Source organism: Neoarius graeffei, chromosome 16, assembly GCF_027579695.1.
Source record: "Neoarius graeffei isolate fNeoGra1 chromosome 16, fNeoGra1.pri, whole genome shotgun sequence".
In the NCBI taxonomy this organism is placed as follows: domain Eukaryota; kingdom Metazoa; phylum Chordata; class Actinopteri; order Siluriformes; family Ariidae; genus Neoarius; species Neoarius graeffei.
Window position 1 is genome coordinate 38,073,625 of NC_083584.1, and position 23,409 is coordinate 38,097,033.

A 23,409-nucleotide genomic window follows, 5' to 3' on the forward strand; every position below is an offset into this window, starting at 1 on the left:
GACACTATACAGCTCAAGATGAAACCTAAAATAAAATTCAATAGTAGTGTTCACGTTGTCAGCAAATTCTCTGCATATCTGTTTTGTTGCCATCAGGATACTAGTTATTTCTTGATGACAAGGCTACTGCCAGAACTCACTCTCAGTTTCCAAAAGTGGAATAAAAGCGCAGGTGTTTAAATGAACTGTCTGTCTCCACCTCGCCCTGTGCTTACTGTAACTATTAGAGCGGGAATTTTTAATGAATCTGCTGAGAGATTTACTGAGCGATGCAGTGCGTATGCATGTGTCTATGTTTAAGTGTGGGAGGTTGGGAGAGAAGCAGGTGCTGCATTGTTGTGGAAGTGCCAGTTCTGTATGTATCTTTATCCAATGTGACGACCTAACCTTTTAGAAACCATGATATCTCTTAGATGACTTGCCAATACACAATACAGGAAAGTGTCATCAGAGAAGCCCCAATTCTCCAGCTGTGTGTGTGCATGCATGTGCGCATGTGTGGTTAAATAACAAAAATCCTTTCTTGTCTCAAGGTCTTAAATGAAGCATGTAGTCTAAAACTGACAGACAAGTGTGTGTGTGTGTGTACATTGGGCAAGTGCTAGTCTGGATATTTCATTCCCAGCAGGATACAAGCTCAGGGGTCATTTACAGTAAATGCAGCCAACAGTCTTTTAATATTTTGGCCATGTGTCAGCAATCCTGCATTTTAAACAGTATGATTTTATATAAGTAACTAAAGGTAAAAGCATTTCTCAACCGTATAACCATACATGTAGACACGGTACTGACATTGAATGCATGGATCTCAATAGTTTTTTTCATTCCAGGTTTCTGTTTATATATTTTCTGACCTTGAGCCATATAAGAGCCCTCACAGCTCTGCAGTTTTATTTGACTTATTATCTAATGAATATTTGCTTTAGCCCTAGGGTAAGAGGGTCTGTCCGTTGTTCATGCAAGTTTTATTTACTTTTATTGCAATTATTTCCTAAATTATAAGGAAACTTAGAAGGTTATTATTAGGATTTTACAGGGGTTTTTTTGTCCCCCCCTCCCTTCTTATTACCTCGAAGGACATGCTTGCTGTGCTGTGTTGATTTCTAAGAGCAGTTCTAGTTATGAGAAGAGATTGTGAACTCATGTCACACCTGTGCTTGTCCGTTCTCTAGGAAGACCTCTTCCTTTTCCGCAGTGGCTTATGTTTATTTTCATTTGGGAAATGTACTGCATGCAGGGGCGAGGCTAGACGTACTGAGCTCCTGAGAAGCTTACAGGCCCTTCCTCATGGCACACTCTTTCGGCTCATGCTGCTGGGCCCTTGATCAAGTCCTATCCCCTTTATGGTATGCTGTCATGTTTGAATAGAAACATTATGACCTTGCCTGTATCATTTGATGCATGTTAGAAGCTCTGTTTCTCACTCGCACACAGTAAAGAAGTGGTGTCATCACTAGCTCTTTTGAAGCTTCTGAGACTCTGAGGGGATAATGATCATATCTTCCAGTCAATGATTTCATATTTCTGTCCTCCTTTGCACAATTTCAGGGCATGCTGCAAATGCACTCATGGGTTTCCGTGATGTGTAAGAAAAGTGGGGGTTGAGAGACATACAGCTCTTGCAACTCCTCATCTAACAGGTGTTTGGGGTTTGGCGGCTACCACCTTGTGTGCTTGATGTTTGCAATGTGTTTTTAGGTGCACTGCAACTTTTCCATGCACATTTTCTTTTTACAATTCTTACAACAGTACCACACAAACTTCTGAAAATGAACTGATACAGTATTACATTAGACCGGGTGTGTTGAGAGCAAACACTGAACAGTGTGAATGCAGTTCACTCGGGCAAACCTTGTGCTCCACCAGCACTCTCGTTTGTTCATTTCTTTCACTCTTCCGTTTCCTTTTGCTTGACAGGTGCATTCAAGTGTGCATGGTTTCGTTCTATGGTGTGTGTGTGTGTGTGTGTGTGTGTGTGTGTGTGTGTGTGTTTATTAGGGAGTGTTGAAAGCTCAGGCGCTTAAAAACGCTGTCGCAAACAGAACAAACTCGGGCAGCTCACTTCCTCAAGCTGTCATTCCCGGTAAGCCCCTCAGCCCTGCAGTGCTCCTGACTCCTGAATCGACACTCTTTCTTCACAAATCCCACACGGTAAGCAAAGTCTGGGTGTTTTCTGAATATTTTGGCTTTTAGTTGATTTGATTGACTGACTGTTCAGATTACATCAAGGAAACATGACATTTTATCTTACGACATTTTAATCCTCATTCACTGAACGGATTCATTAAAATGATGCCAAAGTATGCTACTAATCCCAGATCAGTACCTGATCTCGCTCATATTCAACGTTAGATGACAGAAACAAGCATAACTAATTGGCCATCAGTTTAGATCTTGCGTTTTAATAGATTTCAAGTAGACCTGCTGTTATTATAATCATCATTATATCAGATCAGGAATAAAAAGAGCAATAAATGGTTAATATTTCAGTATTTTTGGATTATTTTCAGGATGCTACACTGATCATAAAGGAGTCTTTTTTTTTCTTTCCACTCTCCTAAAAAGCTCTTGTATTATTCTTTCCTGAGTTGTTGGAAGGTAACTTGAACTGGTGTGTATACAGTAAGTGAAGTGGTCACGTGGGAAAGGAGCTGTGAGTTTATCAGTCACTCTTTTAGTAGTTAAGCTTTCTTCATGAGCCTATCTGTAGATCCAGTTATTTGTTAGTAGTCTGTAAAGTGAGTGAAGTGACTTCACTATGGAGACTGGCTCGTCTTGTGTCCTTGTTAAACAGCAGCTCAGTCAGAGGCCGGGTCTTTGGGTTGCTTTTTACAGCGTGCAGCTGCTCGGCTCCGTGTGCGTCACAGACACACAAATATAGCATGCGCCGGCAGCCAGAAAGCGGAATGTGACTCCATTTCAATTCATTAGCTCCAGTGTGACCGGAGCCGCGGTCCCCAGTCCCGCAGTCCCACAGCCCCCCACCCCACACTGGGCTACACTTCAAACACACCGGTCTGACGGGTCTGTGCGCGGTGTAAACAGTCTCTTCCCTTTTTCTGAGATCACACGTTTGGATGGTGATCATATCTTTCACAAGATCTCTCAGCAAATTCTGCTGGCTGTGGCACCTGTTCACTTCCCAGAGAGAGAGAGAGAGAGAGAGTGGGTATGTTATGAGATATCAGAGACGTAACGGAGGTCAAATTCATTCTCCATATGACTTCCTAGCAGTCCCATGTTAGGTGAGGGGCGAAGAGCTCATCTGTGCTTCTGAGGTTTTTAAAACGAAAAGACAAAACGCAGCATGTTTAGATTTGTGAGATGACTCATTTCAAGTGATGTAGGCTCTTAGGTCTAGAGGTGGACAAGGTACCCAAGTTTATTATTTAAGTCAAAGTACAGATCCCACTGGTTAAATGTTACTCCAATACAAGTGAAAGTTGTCCAGTCAAATTTTTACTCAAGTTAAAGTACTGAAGTACTTGCTTTTAAAAATACTTAAGTATTAAAAGTACATTTTCTGTCAACGCACTGTTGTATTATTGCCACAACGCTTACAAAACCTAATGCTTCTGAAGCAACCGACTGGATTTACTGACTAGTTTGTAGAACCTGTAGAGCTGAAGCTTCACCTGACATGCTACACTGAAAAAAGTAACCTATAGAATTTACCCAATAAATCTGAGGTAACAATTTGCATTGACTTGTTTGGGGTAGATTTAATTCCATATATATTGAGTATAAAATAACTGAAATAAAAAGCTATGAAATACTTAAATAAATTGGGTACAATTTACCTCACATTTATGTATCTATTCAACAGCTACTTTCTTATTGAAATTGGGTACAATTATCTCGTTTGCTAGTACCGTAGGTAATACCGTACCTGATAATTACTAATCAAAGGCCATTAATATCAGTTAGTAACCATTACTTATTCAGAGCAGGTAAGATGTACCCCCCCCCCCCCCCCAAAAAAAAAAAAAAAAAGACTTTCAGATGGTTTATCATCTCCTCAATGTTTTTAATCCATAAAATCATCAAAAAAAAACAACACAGAATAAAGTGCAGTACAACAGCTTCACACAACATTTCAAGTAATCAACCTGTTTTATAACTCACTAACTAACAGCTTCAAATGTTGTTTCTGGACTGACCAAATCTGCAGTCCAGGTGCATTTATACAACAAATAACTGAACCGCCCTGTTTATATGCAGCAGTGATGCACCAAATGATCAAAAAACACAAAATAAAGTGCAGTACAACAGCTTCACACTACATTTCAAGTAATGAACCTGTTTTACGGTATAACTCACTAACTAACAGCCAGAGAGAGGAAGATGGCAGTCCGAGAGTTCCCTGTCCCGCTCACTCAAACGCATGGTCTGACGCATGCGCAATTTGGAGCACAGGCCTCACGGCTTTGGGGTATATTTTACCGTATTTTTCCATGTAACGGTTGTTACTGTTAACGAATAGGTAGCATATGTATAATTTACCCATTACTTTATAATTCCTTGGCTGACTGCAATAATCGAGTACATTTTATATGGTTTGCATAGATTATATTTACCACTCTCCAAAATCACTTCTTACAGTGTAGCAAACTCTTTTCACACTTTGAAATCATACTGGGTAGCTAATGTTACGAGAAAAGAAAGATTTCTACATTCTGTTTATTTGGCAAGATTATGCTAAAGTTAACGTTATTCATGTTAGTGTAACTCAGTGTTTACATGCTAACTAACAGTGTCCAAGTTAACTAGCTATGTGTTAACGTTAGCCATGAACAAGGCTACAGCAACTTGGCGGGCAAATCCATAGAAAGCCATTTGACTAACCAGACTGCATAGCTATTGCAATGTTATCGCTAACACTAAAAGCACAGACAATTTTATTGCAAGCTTTCTCTTGGAATAAAATGTTTGCATACCTCAATATGCTTCCGCAGGTGGTTTGTTTCAGGCAAACAAAGCAAACGTTTAAAACGAAATGAATCTTTAACCATTTCAGAAAACTGAAACATGGGTTCTCATGGGTCACGAGGGCACTCATTCTCCAGAAAAACCGCCTCCTTCCATTCTGCCATCAACTGATCGTGTTCAAATAATACTGCTGAGAAATTGAACTTGATTTTATACAGTCTATGGACGTGACGTGACCCTAGTGATTATTAATAGGCTGTCTCAGTGTCACCTGCGAAAAAACCAATTGTGTTTTTATAAAAGAAAACAAAAAACATCCACTTTCAAAGCCACTTCGTAGTAACGAGGATCTTGATAGAAATGTAGTGGAGTGAAAAGTAGGATATTTGACTTTCAAATGTAGTGAAGTTAGTCACAAGTTTCCAAAAAAATTAATACTCAAGTAAAGTACAGATACTCAAAGTGTACTTAAGTACAGTACACAAGTAAATATACTTCGTTACTGTTCACCTCTGCTTAGGTCAATACAGAACAGTCGGAGTCTCGAAAAGAGGACAGTTAAGCCAAATTTGAGACACATCAGATTGATTTAATGGTTTATGTCAAAAGAGTGAAGTTAACAGAGATTACCTGAGTTTGGAGTCTCTGGACCGCCAGTCTTTGGGCCTCCATGGATCAGAATGAATTGGAAACTCATGCCTTGTTAATTTCAGTCATTTTGGTATTATGTAACACAATCCAGATGATATTTACTTTGAAAATATATATCTTACTAAATTCTCATGTCTTTTCAAAGATGACATATTAGGGCCATTGTAGATTTAAAAACACAGTGGGTGTAATATTCTGAAAAAAATTCAAAGATTAAAGTGTGAAATTTTCAAGATATTCTCTGAGATTATAGTGTCATAAATTTGTGAGAAAAACACTCAAATTCTGAGATGAAAAAATCAGAAATTCCAAAATTTAGAAGTCACAAATTTACAAGAAGAAAAACAAACAACCTCTCCTGCGTCCTAGCTGCAGTGCATTCTGGGAAATGTAGTAGAAAAGTTCTGGTTCCTTGAAAAAAGTACTATTTTCAAGTTTTTGTAACGTTATGACTTTTTAATCTTGGAATTTCACAGTTACCCCCTCCCTCAGCGCTGTATATTTTAACCTACAATGGCCCTAATACACAATCGTACTTTTCTGTCTCTTCAAATTCATAATAACTTTTAGTAGGACCCAAAATGTTCTTTAATAGTCCTTAATAGACTCAAGTTTCAAAAATTCAGCTGGTTTGATGAAGAATATAAGGAAGAAAAGGAGCAAAACATCTCACTGTGAGGGTAGCAAGGGGTTTTGGATGTCTCCTTTGAAATCAGACAAGCTTTGTAACTTGTTGTTCAGTAGGCTACCTGAGCAAGGAAACGCTAATCCATTATTTAATGTATTAATGTACTCGCCTGTGTTCTCAATGCTGGACTGAAAAAAATGTGCACACTAACATAAAGAGAGCAGCTGGGAGATCACTGAAACCTTGACACATTATGTACAGTTTTGTCTTTGAGCAACAATTGTATTTATTCTGTCCACATTCACTGGATATGAGCAATCGCGTGCTCTGATTGGCTACTCCACTACTAGGATATCAGCTCATATACCGTGAGTAGAGAAAAACAAAATGGCAGAGCATGTTACTGAACCAACCGAGGACAAAATAAAAATGCCCTCGAAAGCAACCCCCCCCAAAAAAAATACACAAAAACAATAAAAGTATTTGATGGTAAGAACGTATCTTTTTTTTCAAGAATTATTATTATTTCATTTTTCACAAATTGCTACTGTCATTTTGCTGGTTTGTTTACATTCTAAGCGGAAATGATTTTGTTGGATGTTTTGTATAAAGTTTTTCCCATCTCATCTCATTATCTGTAGCCGCTTTATCCTTCTACAGGGTCGCAGGCAAGCTGGAGCCTATCCCAGCTGACTACGGGCGAAAGGCGGGGTACACCCTGGACAAGTCGCCAGGTCATCACAGGGCTGACACATAGACACAGACAACCATTCACACTCACATTCACACCTACGGTCAATTTAGAGTCACCAGTTAACCTAACCTGCATGTCTTTGGACTGTGGGGGAAACCGGAGCACCCAGAGGAAACCCACGCGGACACGGGGATAACATGCAAACTCTGCACAGAAAGGCCCTCGCCAGCCCCGGGGCTCGAACCCGGACCTTCTTGCTGTGAGGCGACAGCGCTAACCACTACACCACCGTGCCGCCCGTATAAAGTTTTCATTTATTGAATTTGCAAAAAATAAAAATGCTCTATTTCTCAAAATCCAGTGAATGTGGATATAATAAAACAGTTATTCCACTCAATCTCACCGTACAACCCCAATTCCAAAAAAGTTGGGACAAAGTACAAATTGTAAATAAAAATGGAATGCAATAATTTACACATCTCAAAAACTCATATTGTATTCACAATAGAACATAGACGACATATCAAATGTCGAAAGTGAGACATTTTGAAATTTCATGCCAAATTTTGGCTCATTTGAAATTTCATGACAGCAACACATCTCAAAAAAGTTGGGACAGGGGCAATAAGAGGCTGGAAAAGTTAAAGGTACAAAAAAGGAACAGCTGGAGGACCAAATTGCAACTCATTAGGTCAACTGGCAATTGACTGGGTATAAAAAGAGCATCTTGGAGTGGCAGCGGCTCTCAGAAGTAAAGATGGGAAGAGGATCACCAATCCCCCTAATTCTGCGCCAACAAATAGTGGAGCAATATCAGAAAGGAGTTCGACAGTGTAAAATTGCAAAGAGTTTGAACATATCATCATCTACAGTGCATAATATCATCAAAAGATTCAGAGAATCTGGAAGAATTTCTGTGCGTAAGGGTCAAGGCCGGAAAACCATACTGGGTGCCTGTGATCTTCGGGCCCTTAGATGGCACTGCATCACATACAGGCATGCTTCTGTATTGGAAATCACAAAATGGGCTCAGGAATATTTCCAGAGAACATTATCTGTGAACACAATTCACCGTGCCATCCGCCGTTGCCAGCTAAAACTCTATAGTTCAAAGAAGAAGCCGTATCTAAACATGATCCAGAAGCGCAGACGTCTTCTCTGGGCCAAGGCTCATTTAAAATGGACTGTGGCAAAGTGGAAAACTGTTCTGTGGTCAGACGAATCAAAATTTGAAGTTCTTTATGGAAATCAGGGACGCCGTGTCATTCGGACTAAAGAGGAGAAGGACGACCCAAGTTATCAGCGCTCAGTTCAGAAGCCCGCATCTCTGATGGTATGGGGTTGCATTAGTGCGTGTGGCACGGGCAGCTTACACATCTGGAAAGACACCATCAATGCTGAAAGGTATATCCAGATTCTAGAGCAACATATGCTCCCATCCAGACGACGTCTCTTTCAGGGAAGACCTTGCATTTTCCAACATGACAATGCCAAACCACATACTGCATCAATTACAGCATCATGGCTGCGTAGAAGAAGGGTCCGGGTACTGAACTGGCCAGCCTGCAGTCCAGATCTTTCACCCATAGAAAACATTTGGCGCATCATAAAACGGAAGATACGACAAAAAAGACCTAAGACAGTTGAACAACTAGAATCCTACATTAGACAAGAATGGGTTAACATTCCTATCCCTAAACTTGAGCAACTTGTCTCCTCAGTCCCCAGACGTTTACAGACTGTTGTAAAGAGAAAAGGGGATGTCTCACAGTGGTAAACATGGCCTTGTTCCAACTTTTTTGAGATGTGTTGTTGTCGTGAAATTTAAAATCACCGAATTTTTCTCTTTAAATGATACATTTTCTCAGTTTAAACATTTGATATGTCATCTATGTTCTATTCTGAATAAAATATGGAATTTTGAAACTTCCACATCGTTGCATTCCGTTTTTATTTACAGTTTGTACTTTTGTCCCAACTTTTTTGGAATCGGGGTTGTACATGGCTTATAGCCAACTCCGTACCACGCACCTCTTCGGCTATCGGCTCATGTACGACTCAATTTTGTGGAATAGCTTTTAAATATTTGTTTGCTTTGCAACAGGAGTAGTATATTTGTATAGGCTTTTTACACTCATTATTTTGAGTTAGTGTTAGTTTGCTAGCACACTCAGTAGAATGCTGTTGGAAAGTCCCAAAACAGTAATTTAAAAAAAATACATATCAAAACATGCCACCATTTGTTACTTTGTACGGTGAAGAAGTGTTTAGAAGGGTAATATGCAGTCTGGCACGTAGCCTGTGTCTCACGCTGTATGTTAGTTTCAGCCATGGACCATTCATATTAATTTATAATAATGAATCTATTGCATGATGTAAACCAACTGTCATAATATAGTATATGAAATAATATCTCTCTGGGTATGAGTCTCTGTTGATTCAGTATGTCTTTTTATTTCAAAATACCATGCTATCCCAGATGTCTTTTTTCATACAGCTCTGTCAAAGGAAGGTGGGATTCCATTAATTAACTTCTGACTGAGGTGGGCAAACGGATGATGTGATCAAGTTCCACAGTCAGTTATGGGATAAATGACTGTTAGCTTTTAGAATGGGTGAACCTTTAAGTGTCAAGATGTGTGATGTCGAAACCGAAGAGAAAATGGTCCTCTCAGAGTCCATCACAGAGAAGGGGACACCACCTACATGCTGCACTGTGGAAACGAAGGAGGAGGATCGCCATGGCAGCCATTCAGTGGAGGTGCAGGTGACAAGGACTTACTTTGTCCTTATTATCCGGTGTTGTCTCTTAGCGTGGCTTTACCCTCCCTTTTTTATGCTTTCTTTCCTCTTATTAACATTAGTTTCTTCTTCTTCTTTTCTCCTAAACAGCGGAAAACAGATGCACACCAAGGGCAGCTAAAAAGAAATCACAAGGTAGGCCAAAAGTGTGAGAGGTAGTAAAATATATGATAAAATCCAGGCTTGTAGTACCCGAGTCCAGGACTCGGACTCAAGTCCGACTCGTGCCCTAATTTTAAGGACCCGTGACTTGACTGGGGCTTGAACACTGATGACTTGGACTCAGACTCATGCATTCACTGCATTCGGACTCGTAAATTGGAGACGAGGACTCAGATTTTTTCTTTATTTTTTGTAACATGCCATAATAATTTGGCACAAGATATTTATCTCTACATTCATTTTTGTACTAATTTCGTGCAAGAGTGTCACATCTGCACACCTTGGCGCGTGCATCAGATAGACTCTTGGGCGTAAACGGCTCGCATCTGCACAGGATTAAGCCACAATCAGCGCACCTATATAAAAACTGTGAAAACGCACTTACTTTGCGAAGTATTGAGCTGCGTTGCTGACACATTACTGAACCTTATTTCCTTGTTTGGTTTCCTGATCCCTGATTTCCTGTTTCTCGTCTTTGATTCTGCCTCGTCTACGATAGCCTGTTTGTGCCTCGCTGGACATATTGCCTGTTTCACTGTTTTACGATTTTGCCTGCCATTCTGGATTGTTCACCCTCTTCAGTTGTATTAATAAACACACCTTCTGCCCTATATCCGTCTGCCTTACATCCGTCTCCCAACCATCTCTGACAGAATACTTCACACTCCCTGACAAAGAGAATGCATATTCACCTGTTCATACGTCAGAAACAAACTAATGTTAATGGTGCTAAAACAGCCACCGTCAATTGGTGCAGTTGGAGTCTTGTTCTTGGACTCCGCTAGAATCAATAGTGGACTCGACTCAAATTTTTTTTAATGACTTGGACTGGGGCGGCACGGTGGTGTGGTGGTTAGCGCTGTCGCCTCACAGCAAGAAGGTCCGGGTTCGAGCCCTGTGGCCAGCGAGGGCCTTTCTGTGCAGAGTTTGCATGTTCTCCCCGTGTCCGCGTGGGTTTCCTCCGGGTGCTCCGGTTTCCCCCACAGTTCAAAGACATGCAGGTTAGGTTAACTGGTGACTCTAAATTGACCGTAGGTGTGAATGTGAGTGTGAATGGTTGTCTGTGTCTATGTGTCAACCCTGTGATGACCTGGCGACTTGTCCAGGGTGTACCCCGCCTTTCACCCGTAGTCAGCTGGGATAGGCTCCAGCTTGCCTGCGACCCTGTAAAACAGGATAAAGCAGCTAGAGATAATGAGATGAGGTGAGATGAGACTTGGACTTGAACACTGGGGACTTGAGACTGGACTCGAGGTTTAGTGACTCGACTACAGCACTGATAAAATCCTTTAAATAGAAAAGGACGTCAAGCAGAGCATAGTGTATAGCACAAATATTGCATGTTTTTTTGGATGTACAGTATGCTCTACATTTAAAATGATAAAATTGTGTGCGTCTGTGTGTGTGACTTATTGCAGAGGATAATGCTGTAGATATACCGTAATGGTGGTGAACCATCCAAAAACCAAGACCCATTTCAGAGACTTTGCGTTACATTACATTACTGCAGCACAAAATAATTACTAAAAAAAAAGAGCATATTACAATATGTAATAAAATGGTTATATGGTTTAACAACTCCCTGCCTAAGTTATTAAACTCTTCATAATATTGTTCAGGTGTGTTTGGAGTTCGAAAGTCATAAAATCATATAGGGCAGTGAGTCTGTATGAGTGGAGTTGAGAAACTGTCTTGTCAGGATCAGATTACACAAATTCAGCCTGATTTTGATATAGTTTAGTTGTGGCAAACAAATTTCCAGCATCAGGCCTGAATGTGAACGTCAGGAACGTCAGGGCCTTGTAGTGTGACATAATCAAAAAACAGTGATGTGGAGTCTGGGATGCCCCACAACAAAAAGTCTAGCATGTCAGAATTTTCTTGCCTAGTTTGTCAAGTCCTACGACGTGTTCCTTGATAACAGTAACTGACAATTTCTTGACCATCCTCCCTGACGACCTGCAAGGACGCGAACGATGATTGGTCGGGGTCAAACTTGTAGTGTTGCCAGTCTCCTGACCAGGACATGGCAAAAGTTTATGGCACTATGGTTGCCTAATCTGACATGGTGACCATCATGAAAGACAAAAATATCATGTCATCTGATCCCAGCATTAGACAATGCTGAGCACTGTGCAAATTAGTGGTTAACTCAGTTCCAGCGCCACTTTGGTGATTTAATAAATCTGTTACCTGCTGCCTATTAAACTATGCAAGATTGTCTCTGGGATTTTAATGTTTAAGTTTAATGAGTGCTTTACCAATATTACGTTTATAAGTAAACCTAAGAGTACGTAGCACTAAAGCAGTAATGTGTATTATGGAAGGTTATGGTCTTGAATGTCTAGACGTGTGTGTGCCTTATGTGCTGTTTAGTCATTGTAAGTTTTACTTCAGGTCAAAGGGAAACTAATGAGGAGTGCAGCTGTGTGTGAGGATGCTTTACCCACTGAATCAAGCAGCAAGGTAAGAGGGAAAAAAGCAACATCTCCATCACTCAGTCTAGCTTTGTGGTTGTTATGGGGTCTTGCAGGTGTACAGCCCTGACATACCAAGAATGACTGATTCATGTTTTCTGTGAAAGGTTGCACACCAGCAAACCACAAAATCTACAGCAGACAGCTGACATGCTCTCACGTTCTAGTCTTGCTTGAAGAGAAATAACCCAGAAGACTCAATACATAGAAAGTCTGTGTCCCAAATGCTACAGTTTTAAATAGTATGTTAAAATTGTACACAACCTTCCAATATTAGTATTTGTAGTGATATTAAGCAATTATTGGATGAAGCTGAACAACCTATCGTGATTTGTTAGTGGCGAGCAAGCAGCGGTTATTTGCCGATGCCGAAGGCTTGCAAGACACTAACAAATCACAATATTTTGTGAAAACCGACTTCAATAATTGTTTTATCATTTAAAATTTTTTTGGAAATACTGATTATAAAGTTTGCATGACAAGTCAAATGATAAAGAAATCGGATGCAATCACTGTTTTATTTACATCTCGGAGAACATAAAATACAAAAGTGCGAAGTAACTGCACATGCGCAGACCATTATTTGTAGGCAGTTATTTGCAGTTTGCTCAGCCAATCAAAACAGCGTAAAAATAATTTGAACGATAAAATGTCTTATGATCTAAGCTTAGGTTATTGGTCCACCAACATCACACTTGGGTGGCATGGTGGTGTAGTGGTTAGCACTATTGCCCCACAGCAAGAAGGTTTACTGGGTTTGAGCCCAGTAGCCGATGGGGGCCTTTCTGTGTGGAGTTTGCATGTTCTCCCCGTATCTGCATGGGTTTCCTCTGGGTGCTCCAGGTTCCCCCACAGTCCAAAGACATGCAGTTAGGTTAACATGGGGGGGTCTTGGGCTGAAGTGCCCTTGAGCAAGGCATCTAATCCCCAACTGCTCCCTGGATGCTGTAGCATAGCTTCCCACTGCTCTGGGTATGTGTGCTTTCACTGCTTCAGATGGGTTAAATGCAGAGAGGAATTTTACTGTGCTTAAGTGTACGTGTGATAAATAAAGTTGTTGTTGTTCTTTTGGTTTAACATGATCAACTAGTGCTAAAGATGAGTGATACATCAAACTGTGAACAGACCAGATAGTTTCTTCATTTCTGCCAGCTATGATAGTTTTTGTGAGCAGAGTGACAGACTGAATGACAACACTGAGTGTGTGGTTGTGTTCTGTAGGGTTCTGAGGGTGAAAGTTCACTGACAGCCAACACTTCAGAGTGTGAAGAAGAAGAACAAGAGAAATGCAAAGACGGCAACACCACGAAAAAACCAAGCTTATCCAAAGGTCATCAATGTGTGCATGTTTGTGCTCATGTCAGAGAGAGAGAACGGGGGGGTCATTTGGGGCGTATCACCACCAAATGAGTCCAGTGTAGCAAAAGTTTATTCCTAGATATTGCAATTTGAAATGAGAGGACATCAAAAATGACCTAGGTATTGTTTTTCTAATTTTGCTGAAAATACATTCCTTTATCTAAAATGTATCTGTTACCAAAATATTATACTTCAAAACAACTTATACCTACAGTACTGTGCAAAAGTCTTAGTCACATGTAAAGAAATACTGTAGACCAAAAATGGCTTAAAAATAATGAAATGAAATGTTTCAGCATAAAAAAAAAATACTATAAACAGCAGTAAGCCATAATAAATTAAACAAAGTCAATATTTGGTGTGAGACGACCCTTTGCTTTAAAAAAAAAAGTAGTCTCAGGTACAATGAGTGCAGTTTTACAAGGAAATGATCTGTAGGTTTTACTGAGCATCTTGCAGAACCAGCCACAGTTCTCCTGGACACTCTGAATGTCACGCTTGCTTCTTAATTTTGCAGTAAAACCCAGTAGCCTTCATTATGTTTTCTTTTTTAATCTGAAAAGTGCTCTCTTATGTAATATGCTGCTCAGACACTTTTTTTTCCAGTAGCGTTTAATTTTGTGGTGGAAAATCAACATTTGGAATAGAAATCTATAACAAATTTTGTATAAAAAAAACAGGTTGCCTAAGGCTTTTGCACAGTACTGTATAACTTTGTAAACCAAATAAATGTGTGCTATGCATTAATTTCAATTTATACATCACACTTGGACAGCATGGTGGTGTAGTGGTTAGCACCTTTGCCTCACAGCAAGAAGGTTCTGGGTTTGAGCCCAGTGGCTGACTGGGGCCTTTCCTTGTAGAGCAGGGGTGTCCAAACTGATCCATAAAGGGCCGTCTGGCTGCAGGTTTTCATTCCAGCCATGCAGCAGCACACCTGATTTGGCTTATTCAATCAACTGACACACCCACCCTTTAATCAAGGGTGGGTGTGGCTGCAAGTATTTGACTGTGAAGACAGTTCAGTTGATTGAATGAGCCAAGTCAGGTGTGCTGCTGCATGGCTGGAATGAAAACCTGCAGCCACACGGCCCTTTATGGATCAGTTTGGACACCCCTGTTGTAGAGTTTGCATGTTCTCCCCATATCTGTGTGTGTTTCCTCCGGGTGCTCCGGTTTCCCCCACAGTCCAAAGACATGCAGGTTAGGCTAATTGGTGACTCTAAATTGACCGTAGGTGTGAATGGTTGTTTGTCTCTATGTGTCGGTCCTGCTGTGACCTGGCGACTTGTCCAGGGTGTACCCCGCCTTTCGCCTGTAGTCAGCTGGGATAGGCTCCAGCTTGCCTGCAACCATGCACAGGATAAGTGGTTATGGATAATGGATGGACATCAAACTTGATTTTCTGTTAAGATTTACTTTAATTTTGCTAATTTCTCTGCATTGGCTGCACCAAATGTAACAAATGACCCCTCATTTTAAAGATAATTAACTGTAGATTTAGAATATTCAATAAATTAGCATTCTTTTCTCCCTCAACTGGAGTCATTTTGTGGTGACGTGCCCCATTTCTGTTTATTTGGTTTCAGTTAAAAGTGTCTGGATTCAAATGGTGTCACATGAATGTAAATGAATTGTATTTGAATGTTTCAGAATCAAGTCTGGAGTACACGGACTCAACAGGCATCGATCTGGAAGAGTTTCTGATTACTACTCTAAAGAGCAGTCCCAGGTAGTGCGCGCACACGTGTGTGTGTGTGTGTGAGAGAGAGAGAGAAAAAAAATCTCCAGTGAAAGCTGACAAGAGAAGAAGCTTGTGGCTGGCCTCCGTTTTCTTTTTTCTTTTTTTTTTTCTTATTAATAAAAATACATACCTTGTCATGTTGTCTTGTTCTGGCCTACAGGGACAGATTGATGCTACTGAAACTGGAGCAAGACATGACTGACTTTATGACAGACAACTGGTAAGACTGTGCCAGTTTTCCACTAAACACTTTTCTACTAATACAACCCCGATTCCAAAAAAGTTGGGACAAAGTACAAATTGTAAATAAAAACGGAATGCAATAATTTACAAATCTCAAAAACTGGTATTGTATTCACAATAGAACACAGACAACATATCAAATGTCGAAAGTGAGACATTTTGAAATTTCATGCCAAATATTGGCTCATATGAAATTTCATGACAGCAACACATCTCAAAAAAGTTGGGACAGGGGCAATAAGAGGCTGGAAAAGTTAAAGGTACAAAAAAGGAACAGCTGGAGGACCAAATTGCAACTCATTAGGTCAATTGGCAATAGGTCATTAACATGACTGGGTATAAAAAGAGCATCTTGGAGTGGCAGCAGCTCTCAGAAGTAAAGATGGGAAGAGGATCACCAATCCCCCTAATTCTGCACCGACAAATAGTGGAGCAATATCAGAAAGGAGTTCAACAGTGTAAAATTGCAAAGAGTTTGAACATATCATCATCTACAGTGCATAATATCATCAAAAGATTCAAAGAATCTGGAAGAATCTCTGTGCGTAAGGGTCAAGGCCGAAAAACCATACCGGGTGCCCGTGATCTTCGGGCCCTTAGACGGCACTGCATCACATACAGGCATGCTTCTGTATTGGAAATCACAAAACGGGCTCAGAAATATTTCCAGAGAACATTATCTGTGAACACAATTCACCGTGCCATCCGCCGTTGCCAGCTAAAACTCTATAGTTCAAGGAAGAAGCCGTATCTAAACATGATCCAGAAGCGCAGACGTCTTCTCTGGGCCAAGGCTCATTTAAAATGGACTGTGGCAAAGTGGAAAACTGTTCTGTGGTCAGACGAATCAAAATTTGAAGTTCTTTATGGAAATCAGGGACGCCGTGTCATTCGGACTAAAGAGGAGAAGGACGACCCAAGTTGTTATCAGTGCTCAGTTCAGAAGCCTGCATCTCTGATGGTATGGGGTTGCATTAGTGCGTGTGGCATGGGTAGCTTACACATCTGGAAAGACACCATCAATGCTGAAAGGTATATCCAGGTTCTAGAGCAACACATGCTCCCATCCAGACGACGTCTCTTTCAGGGAAGACCTTGCATTTTCCAACATGACAATGCCAAACCACATACTGAATCAATTACAGCATCATGGCTGCGTAGAAGAAGGGTCCGGGTACTGAACTGGCCAGCCTGCAGTCCAGATCTTTCACCCACAGAAAACATTTGGCGCATCATAAAACGGAAGATACGACAAAAAAGACCTAAGACAGTTGAGCAACTAGAATCCTACATTAGACAAGAATGGGTTAACATTCCTATCCCTAAACTTGAGCAACTTGTCTCCTCAGTCCCCAGACGTTTACAGACTGTTGTAAAGAGAAAAGGGGATGTCTCACAGTGGTAAACATGGCCTTGTCCCAACTTTTTTGAGATGTGTTGTTGTCATGAAATTTAAAATCACCTAATTTTTCTCTTTAAATGATACATTTTCTCAGTTTAAACATTTGATATGTCATCTATGTTCTATTCTGAATAAAATATGGAATTTTGAAACTTCCACATCATTGCATTCTGTTTTTATTTACAATTTGTACTTTGTCCCAACTTTTTTGGAATCGGGGTTGTACACAGAACATCTCATCTCATCTCATTATCTCTAGCCGCTTTATCCTTCTACAGGGTCGCAGGCAAGCTGGAGCCTATCCCAGCTGACTACGGGCGAAAGGCGGGGTACACCCTGGACAAATCGCCAGGTCATCGCAGGGCTGACACATAGACACAGACAACCATTCACACTCACATTCACACCTACGGTCAATTTAGAGTCACCAGTTAACCTAACCTGCATGTCTTTGGACTGTGGGGGAAACCGGAGCACCCGGAGGAAACCCACGCGGACACGGGGAGAACATGCAAACTCCACACAGAAAGGCCCTCGCCGGCCCCGGGGCTCGAACCCAGGACCTTCTTGCTGTGAGGCGACAGCGCTAACCACTACGCCACCGTGCCGCCCCTACACAGAACATATTCATTATAAAATGTATATCCTGCTCTTCTCTTGCAGCTCTTATAAGAAGTTTCCTCAGATGTCGTCCTATCACAGGATGCTGGTTCACAGAGTTGCAGCGTATTTTGGGTTAGAACACAACGTGGATCATAGTGGAAAAGCTGTCATTATCAACAAAGCCAGCAACTCCAGGATGTGCGTTTACTACACGTGTTTGTGTTTACCAGTTTATTTTAGGGCATATGTGAGTGGATGTAATGAATGTATTTATTAATGTGTATTTTTTTCAGACCAGAGCAACGGTTTGCTGAACATGTCCAGGAGGAGGGAACTGAAGAAAAAAGGTCAATACTAAAGAGAGACAACAGCCAGGAGAAAGAGGACAGTCAGGTACACGCACGCATGTTCTTTATCAAAATGATCACAAACATTTTGTGAGAGTCCCGTACAGATGTAGAAGAACCTCGCCCCAAACAGTGCTGCCCATGTTGCCTTCTATCAGCTGTGAAAAGTTGTACTTGGACACACCACGAAGCCAGTAGTTGTTTGCTGACATGCAAATCCTGTGTGAAAGGAAATAAGTAAGGAAAAAGAGTGCAGTGCTGTTATAGGAAAACAATAAATGGTGAGGTTTTGTGATGCACCATTTCGAAGCTGATTATAATTTATTCCTTTTTTTCCTTTTATTAATGAATGACACTTCATACTCATGTCATTTTAGATTTACCTGTTGTGAATGTCCACAAACAGGCCTGTTTCAAGCTATTTGGAGGCCCTAGGCAAAGGGGGATCTGGGGCCCATAATTATTTTGTTTACACTGAGTCCCGATGATTTACCTGTGCAATATCAGTTAGAGCTGTGCCTCGTATGCCTTGTAATGTCTGTCATTCATTTGTTATACCAGACAGTTAACGTGGATTATTCAGGCTTATTCGCTGACGTTATGGTAAATCGTGAAATCATTACACAAACGTGGTTGACATGAAGATTTACAAACATGATCATAAGCATTTAAAATCCATGTCGCGGGTGTGGTTGCTTGCTGTCACCTTTCCTTGGCTCAGTTGAATATTCGAAAGGGCTCTGCATCTATGCATTACGTTCACGTTCCAGTTCAGTCATGATGCATGGAATTCTTGCAGAGGTTACTAGAATCAGAGAAAATGGCAAGGGCTGTCCTTCCTTCCCATGGAAGCAAAAACAATACAGAGACACAAGCGAAGCAAACTTGCCATGTCGTAGCCATTAGCCGTGCTGATCGCAGCAGGGCTTCCTTGCAGAAAGTTTGGGTTTCTTAGCTGAATTACTGCATTAATATCCGACCAAGGTCACAAACGTAGCCTATTTATGTAAAAAAGAGCTTTCTTGTGAGCCATCCCCTGTCCTACTCCATTCATGCTACGACACACAAGCTACTTCTGATGAAAGCCATGCAGCTCGCTGAAACTAACTCTGACTATGACATTTTGATAAACACAATAAGTTAATCTGGGAGAAGTTGACAGTCTTTCACCTATTTGTGTGGCACATATTAGAATTTTTAGCCAGTCCTTGCAAGTTTGTAAGCCTGTTGTGCGTGACAACGTTTACATCACTGTTATAAACACTGTCTACAAGATAACTACCATTAACGTAAGCTAGCTACCAAATTTGCTTGTCGACCCGCTTGGTATTAATGAGTGTGTACATTCTCACTTACCAGTGTCTTGTTTTTTTCTGTCTTCCTCTTCCCTTTTCTTCTTTCTCTTCTGGCTCCCTGAGGGGTAATTTCGCTTCATATTTGATTTTTTTTTTTTTTGCCGCGGAGCTCTGCAACCACTTGACTGGACGGAGATGGGCATTGAGGGCTTGACAACAGACTGTCATTGCACTTTTCGGCCAATGCATGTAGGGAGGCGCTGTTGTGCATTAGGGGGCCCCCCCCTTGGAACTAGGGTATTTCAACAAGTGTCATTAGGCGCTGCGCTGCCGCGCTCAAAAAGTTGTCATTGCTATTGAATACATAACCAGTCGTTCGGCAGCTGGGGCCCTAGGCAATTGCCAAGTCTGCCTACCTTGTTGCAACGGGTCTGTCCACAAACAACGTTGTAACAAACCGCAACTGCAAACCCCTCTGTCCTGAAAACTTTCCTGTGGTGGAAAACCTACTGATCGTTACAAAGCGCTGATGTTGAAGCGTCCTTTCATAAATATTAAATAAATTACCGTATCAGTGATCAATGCCAAATATCAACCTGTTTTTAATCCATTTATTATTGGGTTTAGATTGCATTGAGAGTCTACTATACTATACAAGTGCCTGTGTTTTGGGTTGTTACTAAAGAATAATGTTTTGGAACAAGTATAAGTGAGTATTTTGCCTTATTACTCTCAGAGCTGCTGTTATGGAAAAAAATATCAACACCAATCAGAATCAAGAATTTAACAGCACTGTGGTATCATAAAATATAATACCAGGAGGTGTCCGTTTATATCTGTAATAATAACAATAATAAAAAAGACAGTTGTAAAAATCAGTAGGCGGCACGGTGGTGTAGTGGTTAGCGCTGTCGCCTCACAGCAAGAAGGTCCGGGTTCGAGCCCCGTGGCCAGCAAGGGCCTTTCTGTGCGGAGTTTGCATGTTCTCCCCGTGTCCGCGTGGGTTTCCTCCGGGTGCTCCGGTTTCCCCCACAGTCCAAAGACATGCAGGTTAGGTTAACTGGTGACTCTAAATTGACCGTAGGTGTGAATGTGAGTGTGAATGGTTGTCTGTGTCTATGTGTCAGCCCTGTGATGACCTGGCGACTTGTCCAGGGTGTACCCCGCCTTTCGCCCGTAGTCAGCTGGGATAGGCTCCAGCTTGCCTGCGACCCTGTAGAACAGGATAAAGCGGCTAGAGATAATGAGATGAGATGAGAAAAACCAGTATCACAGAAAAGGTGTGCATTTCAAACCACACACAACTTTACTAAATAATGCTAAAAGTGTTTAATTTAGAATCTGTTAAGGTTCCCCAAGATGGACAATCTGAAGGGTTCTAGATTTAGCCTTTTTTATAAATAAGATTATAACATGACCTATAATGATGATTTTTAAAAACATATTTATTGTAGTAGAGTGTGATTAGCAACATAACCAATCAAATAAGCAATTTTCATACCATTGTGAATCTGTTTAGATGTCTGCTCAGAAATGAAACACTGTGCTTGGTCACGCTGTTGCAAAAAAAAAAAGTCATAGCTACAGCAAATAAGCAAATACTTAACGTTGTTCATTTGCTTTGGTTGATTTGGTTTCTTTTCTCCTGATGTGTTTGGCTAAGCAAACAACCACAAAGTTCTTTCTCCTCCTAGTCTTTGACACACTGAATTGATTTATTGGACTAGTACTAATGTGCCAAAATATCACCAGTGTTTGGCCGCCAACACTCAAAAGCATCCAGTGACCAACAGTTAGCTTGGTGTGTCACAAGTTATAGACTCTGATGGTTGTATTTTGGTGTATTTTGTAGCTGAGGATACCACGGCTGAAGGAGCAAATGAGGAGTAAGTCTTTCGAGGAGAGAGAAGAAGAGTATCAGAAGGTCCGAGAGCGAATCTTCTCTCAGGATGTGAGTGAACATAAATGTCAAATACATCCAAATGTCAAAGTGCACGCCATCCTTAAAATATCCTCTCTCCCTTTTAGTCATCCTGTCCTGCTCAGAGTGTTTATATTGAGACCAGGTAAATATTGCTTGGTACCCTCTATAAATGTTTGTTGCCATCATTGTGTTCCCATTTGGAAGAGACACGCTTGTGCCATCATTCAGTGAAATGTTTGCTCCATTATTTACAGGAACTTTATTATTAACAAGGAGGTGAAATGTTAGATGAAACCCTGCAACCGTGTCTCAGACAAAGCACAGATATCTAATGTTACACTCTCACTCTCTTCTGCTCTCGTCCTCTTTGTCTATGTCAATGTCTGCAGAGGTCCAGAGGACTGCTGTAATATGTACAGTGAGACTCAAAGGAGGAGACAGCTCTTCAGGTTAGTGTGAGAGATATAAAAGTCATTTGAACTTATGAGCCATGTTTCACAATCCACACTTTTTGGTGCAAGATGTTCAAGGACATGTGAAGAGAAAGGCATTACATGAAAATACAGTGTTAGGCTCATTTGTGTGACTCATTTGGGTGATCCGGAATAATTATTGATATCCATACACGATATGAATTCATATCCAAATTCCCATTGTGGACATGGCACTTTTGTCCTTTTAAATTTTTAGAAGATGACTTTTCAAATATCAGTATTGGGATATTAGTCTCTAAAAATTCAGGAAGTTGCAAAGTCATTGGCTATCCATGCCTCCAAGTGTACAAACTATTGTGCTCCTGACAGGAAAACAAACTTTTGAACTCTATAATGATGAGCTGTTTTTTTTTTTTTTTTGAGTTTCTGAGGTTCACTGCCTCTGTCTTTTGGATAATTTAAAAGTTTTTTGTTTTCAAGCAAGTTAGTCCTGTAACTACGCTTCTGGCAGAGTATGCGAGACTGATATTATCAGGTTGTTGCATGTTGGGCTCAAGAACCTGGTAGTGATATCAAACTTGAATTAATTGTTTATTTGAATAAATTATTTTTAATGACTCAGTCAAACCAGTTCACAAGTCCATTGGAATTGAACTTTGTGTATTCTATGCGATATTATTTTAAAGTGACCTATCTAAGAGAGTATTGTAGCTTGTATCCGTTTGTGTGCAGGGGTACCAGGGATGGGTCAGGCCGGCTGTCAGGCAGCAGACAGAGCAGCTTTGAGTTAGAGTGTCACTGGAATGACCCTCGACCCTGGAGCAGCACTGACTCGGACAGTTCCACCTGGAGCTCCAAACCCTCACACTCTGACAACAATCCCAAACTCTGCAAGCCAGGTACAAGAAATACTTTATCCACAGTTTGCCCCAATTTTGCATGAACTCTTTCAACATATAGTATTATAATTAAGCATATTTAACAGTTACTCCACGAAATTGAGTCATCCATGAGCTGATGGCGCTGAGTTGGCTATAAGCCATGTACGACGAGATTGAGTGGAATAATGGTTTTATTCTATCCACATTCACTGGATTTTGAGAAACAGCATTTTTATTTTTTGCAAATTCAATAAATAAAAACTTGATACAAAACATCTGACAAAATTATGTCTGCTTAGGCGAACTTCTTAACCTATCGATGGCTGCACGAATTGACCTTTAGTGTTGTTTTTTTGTACAAAGTGCCATCTTGCTGTTGTGCCGAGGTACAAAATAGCTTTAGACTTTTATTTAATTCTTCACTGGACCTTTCAATTATGTAATTTTCAAACTTTTTGGAGCTTTTGAACCAGTCTAAAAAAAATTCAATAAATGTTAATGCTTAAAGATGAAGATTATAAACAAACTGGCAAAATGACAGTAACAATTTATGAAAAATGCTATAATAATTATTGGGGAAAAAAGATATGTTCTTACCATCAAATACTTTTATTCCATATATTGTTGGGTTGTTTTTTTGTTTTGTTTTTTTGTGGTTTTGTTTACGAGTAGAGTTTTTATTTTGCCCTCGGTTGGTTCAGCAACACGCTTTGTTTTTCTCTACTCATGGTATACAGTGGTGCTTGAAAGTTTGTGAGCCCTTTAGAATTTTCTATATTTCTCCATAAATATGACCTAAAGCATCATCAGATTTTCACACAAGTCCTAAAAGTA

At 40.6% G+C, this 23,409-nt stretch overlaps 1 protein-coding gene across 7 annotated transcripts in view; it reads left to right on the top strand.

Annotated features, from left to right (window-relative positions):
• Window positions 1-1,999: 1,999 nt before the first annotated feature.
• arpp21 (cAMP-regulated phosphoprotein, 21) overlaps window positions 2,000-23,409 on the top strand; it is a 34,821-nt gene continuing 13,411 nt past the window's right edge. For 6 of the 7 annotated variants that reach the window (XM_060942084.1, XM_060942085.1, XM_060942087.1 and 3 more), the window contains exons 1-13: window positions 2,000-2,151; window positions 9,400-9,669; window positions 9,795-9,839; window positions 12,264-12,332; window positions 13,565-13,673; window positions 15,356-15,434; window positions 15,607-15,666; window positions 17,755-17,892; window positions 17,988-18,087; window positions 21,189-21,287; window positions 21,365-21,402; window positions 21,650-21,709; window positions 22,427-22,593. In XM_060942084.1, the coding sequence (XP_060798067.1) occupies window positions 9,514-9,669; window positions 9,795-9,839; window positions 12,264-12,332; window positions 13,565-13,673; window positions 15,356-15,434; window positions 15,607-15,666; window positions 17,755-17,892; window positions 17,988-18,087; window positions 21,189-21,287; window positions 21,365-21,402; window positions 21,650-21,709; window positions 22,427-22,593 (1,120 nt within the window). In that variant the 5' untranslated portion in view covers window positions 2,000-2,151; window positions 9,400-9,513. The remainder of the gene's footprint in view (window positions 2,152-9,399; window positions 9,670-9,794; window positions 9,840-12,263; window positions 12,333-13,564; window positions 13,674-15,355; window positions 15,435-15,606; window positions 15,667-17,754; window positions 17,893-17,987; window positions 18,088-21,188; window positions 21,288-21,364; window positions 21,403-21,649; window positions 21,710-22,426; window positions 22,594-23,409) is intronic. The other variant, XM_060942086.1, reaches the window with a different exon arrangement.